Below are 7,571 nucleotides of genomic sequence, written 5' to 3' on the forward strand. Positions count from 1 at the left end.
CACTTTAAGATTAAAAAAATAAAAAAAATAAAAAAAAACTGACATTGAATCTTGATTCATGATGATTAGTATATAGGGTACCAATTAGTTGTCATACCGTTTAGATTATTGAGGATATTCTTTTCTACTGTAACTCTCGTTTTTCTTTTTTTTTTTTATTTTCCATTACTTCCGAAAGGAAGGGAGATGTGACATTATTCTAATTCCGTCACGCTCGTTGTAATTCAACACGTCCTTGTTTACCCTACTTGGCAGGATATCTTGTGTGAGTTAGGCAGTCTTTTCTCATCTTCAGTAAAGTGATTTACAATCTTAAAAAGTGTGTTGTCTTCCCTAAGACGTAGAAACGTTACAATGCCACTGTGAAGCGTATGGTTTTCAAGCAGTTTACTCCAGGATAGGGTATATAAATCAGAGCGTTTGGGTCTAGAATAGGGTATCATTTTTCACGAAACTGAGCAATTGGTTGAAGATTCACCCGAAATTTAGGACGATGAAAAACAAGACTGAACAAGTATAAATACATCCTTTTTTGGGACAGAAACGATTGTGGAAAAAACGGTTTTTTTTGGGCTTGACTGTGCTAGTGATCTCCGTAGTTTCTGGAAAACAGCCACTCTAGGATAGGGGGATTTGGGGAGTTTACTCTAGTATAGGATAGCAAAATTTAGCTGAACTAGCCCTGGTATAGGCTAAGGGTTCTAGGGTCTAGCGGCACATTCCCACCCAGAAATACCTCCCCCACCCCCCACCCCCGGCTACGTATTCGTCAAAGTTAAAGGTAGAGTCCATACTAACTCCCAAATCCCTGGAAAATTGCACCGGGGAGATTTGTTTACTAGGAACAGCTACTTTGAAATTTGTAGGTACAAGTTTAACCATCTGACGAGTTCCGAGAATAAATTACTTAGTCTTTTCACTGTTGATAAGAACACTGTTCGATCACCACCAGGCAGCAATATTTTTCAGGTCTTCTGTCAACTGGGTCACGGCATTCGAGTCATCCACGTATGATTCTAAAGATCACTCTCTAAGGATGCCAGATAGATGGCTTGTATGCATGTTGATTACTATAAAGACGGGCCCATGTTTGGACCCCTGTGGAACTCCATGAGCTATCATACGAGACTCTGAAATATGGGAACCAATATTAATACGTACAGACAGACTTCTCCTTGATAAATAGCTCCTGAACCAATCGGTTGCGACTATGGGATGAACACCAAGAGCGTGGAGCTTTCGGAGAGGTAAGATATGATCGACGCTGTCGAAACTCTCGACAAGTCCAGTAACCTTGAGGCTGTTAGGTGTTTATTATCAAGTGCATCAAATATCACATCAGGCAAGAAATTATTGAGTGAATATTGCAGCTTTTTGTTTCCGCGCTGATGGTCACTCGAACACTTTCTGCGAACCATATACTCAGTCAGTTGCCTAAGGGCCACACGCTCGTGCAGATCTTCGAGACTGCAGGCAACAACGATTCTTGTACTGTCTGGATGGCGTCGATGAAGGTTTTAGTGGACTGTAGTTTGTGTCGAGATTCGTCAGTAAGAGGATTCAGTACCATAGTCAGGTATTTAGACAGTTGGCAAGTCGGCGAACCACAGAACAAGACTATGGGACGCGTATGTATGTTAGGTTTGTGTAATTTGGGTAAACCGTACAGTTTATGTGGTTGTGGTACTTGCACCACAGTCGGTTGTAATGTCGGTCATGTCAGCTTTCTTAATTTGAAGTTGTTTGCTATTAAGTTTTCGCTGAAGTGCTGGCGTCCGGTCTCGTTTAAGTGCCTTGTAGGGCGCTGTCGGGATTTTGTGCAATGTCGTTATGAAATAAGAGAAGGTATTATTAAGGTTGACAGTTTTCAAGGCGTGTCACCCAGTAAGCGCTACAACTGAAGTAGTTTTTATATTCAATTACAAGAGAAAAGGATATCGATCGAGATTACTGATCTTCAGTCGTCAATAATTTTTGTACGCGAGAGAGGTTATGTTGTTCCAATTAAATCCAATTAAATTTATCTGATGTAAGAATGTATGCTGATGATACGAACCTTACTTGTGCATCAAAAGACCCTGATGAGTTGTTCTCAGTCCTGACACGTGACTTAAACAATATTAAACAATGGCTTGATTCTAACCGCCTAAGTCTTAAAGTTGTCAAAACTAAATGCTTGCACATTGGGACTCGGCACAAAATCTCGCTACTAACTAGTAACTCAGATATTTGCCTTGATGGCCATCCAGTAGAGAGAGTTGACTCTTATAAATGTTTTGGTATACAGGTGGATGAAACGCTATCGTGGGGTACCATAGTAGCACACAATTAGTATAGCTTTTCTAGGCGGGCTACTTAATTTTAGACTGGATGTTTAAAGGGTCTACAACAAGAAAAAACTAAAACAAAAACAACAAACAAACGAACAGAAAATATATGTACAACAACAAAAAATGTATATACAGCAACATTAAAGAAAATAGATGTAATAATATTAAAGGGGAAAAAAGGAGAACTGGAAAACAAACTATTAATAACGACATTAAAGAAAAATAAAAAAAAACCCTTAAAATTTAAGACTTAGGGGGAACTACTTTGTAAACGCATGTGCTTAGAAGGTAGAAAGATCAATGCAGCGCGTTTCAACATTCATCTCCTCAGTTCCAAGAATCTGTAGAAGCAAATCATGTAATTTACGTTTGAAGGGTTCTTTCCTAAGCTCACGAAGTTCAGAAGGGATGCCATTCCATATTTTAGCACCAATAGAGAATCTAGAGAATGAAAACAGCTGCTGATTTGTTCTCGACATTTCTATATGGAGGTCCCCAGCTTAAGAGAATCGTGTGGGGTAGGGGTGAATCTTTTCGGAGCGAATAAATAGGTTGGAAATATTGGGTGGTGCATGCTGATTAGCAGCATCATGTACCAAAGACGCAACCAATTTAAAATAAAGCAATTTTGCCGGTAAGATTCGGGAACTAACAAAAAGAAGAATAGTGTGAGATTTGTAGTCTATTTTAGCCAAGATTAATTAGAGGCTGTGAATATTTTTTATACTCCACTGATTATTCTCGATAGAGAATGGCCTCTACACTCAAGAATACCTCCATTTCGAACGAAACATCGTTTATACTTATAACCAACTTTTTTTAGTCAGCGACACCAAATATCTCAACTTGACATCTTTACTTTTAACAGGTGTAGTCTAAAATATCTGGAATGACAACAACCCCGCAGTTTGCCTTTTTGTGCTGTTCTAAGACAAGGAGGGATTGACCTTGGAATTTTGCCCATACGTTTAAATTTATCAGAACTTCCCTGAAAACGATCTCATTCTAAACCTGTATAATTATCAGCACTTAATCTCAAAAATTTCAATCATTTGTTTCATTACCAACGACCTCTTCCATGTGATGTATTCGACTATCTGTAAGAGTATCTAGATTGTTTCGATAACACCCAGGATCCCACAGCTTTCAGCTATGAAAAAGAAGGCCTTTGCTTTATGACAGTGTATTTAAGTGGCATTGATGTGTATTTAAGTGGCTCCAACATGCTAAACTCTTGCTCAGTGGAGATATAGGAGTTAATTCTGGCCCGGAAAAATGTCAAACTTGCGACAAGACGATGGCACGAAATCATCGAGTTATGACTTGTACCGAATGTGGACGGCGAACGCATATCAAGTGTTCTCCAGTCTCACCTAAAGAATATGCTCAACTGCAGCAAAAATCAAGTTATACCTGGTACTGCACGAATTGCCTTCTTAGCTTTTTGCCTGGCTATGATGACGAGGCATCCACTGAAGATGTTAATATCATCGATACTAATCTGGATCTTCAGGTACTTCGACATGACATTATCGATTACCGCAAAGATAAACATCATGATCTGATGATTGCCCATCTTAATATTAACAGCGTACAAAATAAACTTGATGACCTCAAACTTTTGAACAGAGAACTGAAGTCACAGGTGATTTTTCTTTCTGAAACAAAAATTGATTCTTCATACAAAGACGATCAATTTTTATGAAAGGATATAATATGTTCAGAAAGGATCGAAAGAAGGGTGGCGGGGGTCTAATAGCCTTTATTTCTACGAATATCGTATCTAAGAAAGTTCCAGAAACAGCATATAAACACGTAGAAGATTTGTCGATTGAAATGAAAACTACCAGCAGTACAATTTTGCTAGTCGGAGCGTACAGACCACCGAAAGCTGCGGGTAACGATTATTTTTCTAAGCTTGAAGATGAACTCAGCTCATTATGCATGTGAGCTGAACTTCAAAAACAAACAGTGATTCTCATGGGAGATCTCAATCTCAATCGAATGGACACAAACAAAAGAGAAGGCAAATTACTCATTGATTTGGAAGAAAGCTTTAACCTTTCCTGTCTAATTAACAGTCCCACAAGGATTACTAATGTTTCGATGTACTGCTCACAAACAGGCCTGGTTATTTTATCAAATCGGGGACGTTTGATCCAGAAATCAGTGATCATTGCCTGATATATGGTATATTAAATGAGAAAACTATACACCATCAGCCAAAAACCATCATGTCGAGGAATTTAAAAGCATTGCATTTGAACCTAATGCAGAGGAATTGACTAATGCCCCGTGGCAGGTTGGAGAAATTTTCAATGATATTGGTGATAGAGTTGATTATTGGAATGGATAAGTAAGTTATGTGGTGGACGCTCATGCTCCACTGAGGAAGAAAAGAGTACGGGAAATTGATGTACCACACATGAGATTAGATTGGAAAAATGCCATCAGAAGGAAAAGGAAATATGCCCAACTGTATGCAAAAAACAAAACCGCTGAAAATTACGAGCTCAAGAAAAAGTACAGAAATTTAGCCACAAAGGAGCGCAGGAAGGCAAGCAAAGAGTTTTGGATGAAGAAAACAGATGACTTAAAGCGAAAACCACGGGAATTTTTCAAGACATTTCGACCGTTTCTTGGCAAGTCTAAAGTAATACTATCACCTTAGAAACTGAAGAAAGTTCTGCTGAAACTGATGAGAGCATTATTTCTAACAAGTTTGCTCACTACTTTACCAATATAGCCTCCACCATTGGGGGAAATCATGTACTTGATCTCATCGAAGAAGATCACAAAAATCACACTGGCATAAACGCCATAAGAAATGAACAATTGGATATGGACTTTGAATTTCAGCCAATCACAGAGCATGATGTTAACGAAGAGCTCGCGAGTATAAGCACTAAAATGTCTCTAGGATGGGACTCTGTCATACCACCAATAGTATTTAAAGAAATCTCACACGCCATATCACCATCTCTGCAGTCCATATTTAATCAATGTGTTGAAGACTGTAGTTGGCCTACTAAATGGAAAATGGGTGAATGGACACCTGTGTTCAAGAAGGGGGAGAGACAATTAATCCAAACTTACCGTCCGATTACAGTCCTCCCACTAATTGTCAAGATAGTTGAACATCTACTAGGTAAACAGATAACGGCAAGCGAGGACCATATCATGTACTCTAAAATGAAAGGTTATATAAAAAAACACAGCTGTGAGACTGCATTAATTGGCCTGGGGGAAGACTGGAGACTAGCCTTGGATAACAAACAGAAAGCACTTTTGTTATTGATGGACATGTCTAAGGCTTTTGACTCAGTTCTTCCCTTATTAACTGTGGCCAAACTTGGCGCTTACGGTTTTAATGACAAATCATTACAATTAACGCGTTCATATTTTAAAGATCGGCTCAACAGGGTGGAAGTTGGCAAAGCTACTAGTGACTGGAATGTGATGAAACGTGGATGCCCTCAAGGATCCTCCTTTGGTCCAACACTGTGGAACTTGTACCAAAATGATCTATCGTATCACATAAATGAGATGGCAAATTTAAATATTTATGCTGATGACCATCAGATGTCTGCCCTTAAATGGTATAAAGACAACTATTTATTGTCCAATCCAGAAAAACTTAACGCTATAGGGATTAAACAACGTAATGAAACTGAACAGATTAACATCAAGATCGGTGATCAAACAATTAAGCGATTTGGGTGTAAACTTCGACGAGAATCTAATTTTTAGCCAACATATTAGCGAATTATGCAAAAAGGCCAGTCAAAGGGTGGGCGTTCTCGCCAGGTTAAGAAACTGAATTACTACGGAGACTAAACTATTACTTTATAAAACTGCTATCATGCCATATCTCACCTATTGTCATCTCATATGGCATTTCTGTAAGGCGTCGGATACAAGAAAGGTTGAAATAATTCAAGAGCGGGCACTAAGGATAGTTTATAATTCACATTTAGAAACGTATATGAACTTATTAGATCGTGCTAAACTACAGGCCTTTTTAATAGGAGATTGCAAGACATAGTTATACACATGTACAAGGTTAAATATAGGCTAGTTCCCGATTTCATTTGTGATATTTTCAGTACTAAGTCTTGTAAATATAATTTTAGAAACCAAAATTTTGATATTCCTAGATTTAATTCTGTATTGTATGGTAAACACTCTCTTAGACATATCTTGGACCCTTTTTATGGAACAAGCTAGATAAAAACATCACTGAAACGAGCAGCCTATCTACGTTTAAGTTTCATATTAGATGTAAGGATCTTACTGAAGTGATAAATGGCAACAATTGCCCCGCATTGGGTAATTTGTACCTCTTAAGGTGTGCCCGTGTTGTTACAATTATTTTAGCATATTGTAAATGTATATATAATTTATAGCTTATTTCTTATTTATTAGTTATCATAGTATTCATTATTTATTTTATTTTTATGTTGTGTCCCCAATTAGCGTCAGCTAAATACATCAACACATGAAAAAGTTCATCATCATCATCATCATCCAAACTCACCACATCCATGGACATCTCTCGGTAAGGATCATCATTAAAGAATAAGGCATCAGACACCAAAAGGACAGAGCATATTGCAGTAACCGCAGCCAAATGCATGTTTGAGTAGACCCTTGGTAGGAAGTCAACGGAAACAGCCAATACTATGCAACTCCTTGAACATCATTCCCTATTAAGAGGGCCTGACTCTTTACGTCACGGCTCCACCCATCGCTCGTCTCAGCCAATTACAAATCAGTTAAATTGCGAAATACACATCAATCAAGTGTACTACTATTGGACTTCACCATTAATTAATTTATTGATTTATTAATTAAACACGCATTTTATGCCTTTTATACGAAGTTTTCCTTCTTTTCCTTTTCCTTGTAAAATGAAATTTCAGTTACATATCTGTGACGTTGAAACACTAAATGCAAATACTTATCACCCGATTTACGGAATAGTAATAATAATAATAATAATAATAATAATAATAATAATAATAATAATAATAATAATAATACTTATAATATTACCAAAACTTCTTAGCAGCACGAAGTAAGATATCGCTTTGATGATCCATACGATGTTTTTGAAATTCATCTTTAATCAAGACATGTTTCGGATGAAACATCATCCATCGTCAGTTGTACAATGAGAAATAAACTAAAGTTGAGCAATAAATAGTGTAACAAAGTGAGATATAACATGAATAATTAAGG

The 7,571-nt window shown here is 37.5% G+C and overlaps 1 protein-coding gene across 1 annotated transcript in view; it reads right to left on the reverse strand.

The window, feature by feature from the left end:
• Positions 1–7,010, reverse strand: part of LOC138045883 (gastric triacylglycerol lipase-like) — a 31,737-nt gene extending 24,727 nt beyond the window's left edge. The window contains exon 1 of the mRNA XM_068892513.1: positions 6,868–7,010. Within this exon, the coding sequence (XP_068748614.1) occupies positions 6,868–6,966 (99 nt within the window). The 5' untranslated portion in view covers positions 6,967–7,010. The remainder of the gene's footprint in view (positions 1–6,867) is intronic.
• Positions 7,011–7,571: the final 561 nt, after the last annotated feature.

This window comes from Montipora capricornis, chromosome 4, assembly GCF_036669925.1.
Source record: "Montipora capricornis isolate CH-2021 chromosome 4, ASM3666992v2, whole genome shotgun sequence".
Classification (NCBI taxonomy): domain Eukaryota; kingdom Metazoa; phylum Cnidaria; class Anthozoa; order Scleractinia; family Acroporidae; genus Montipora; species Montipora capricornis.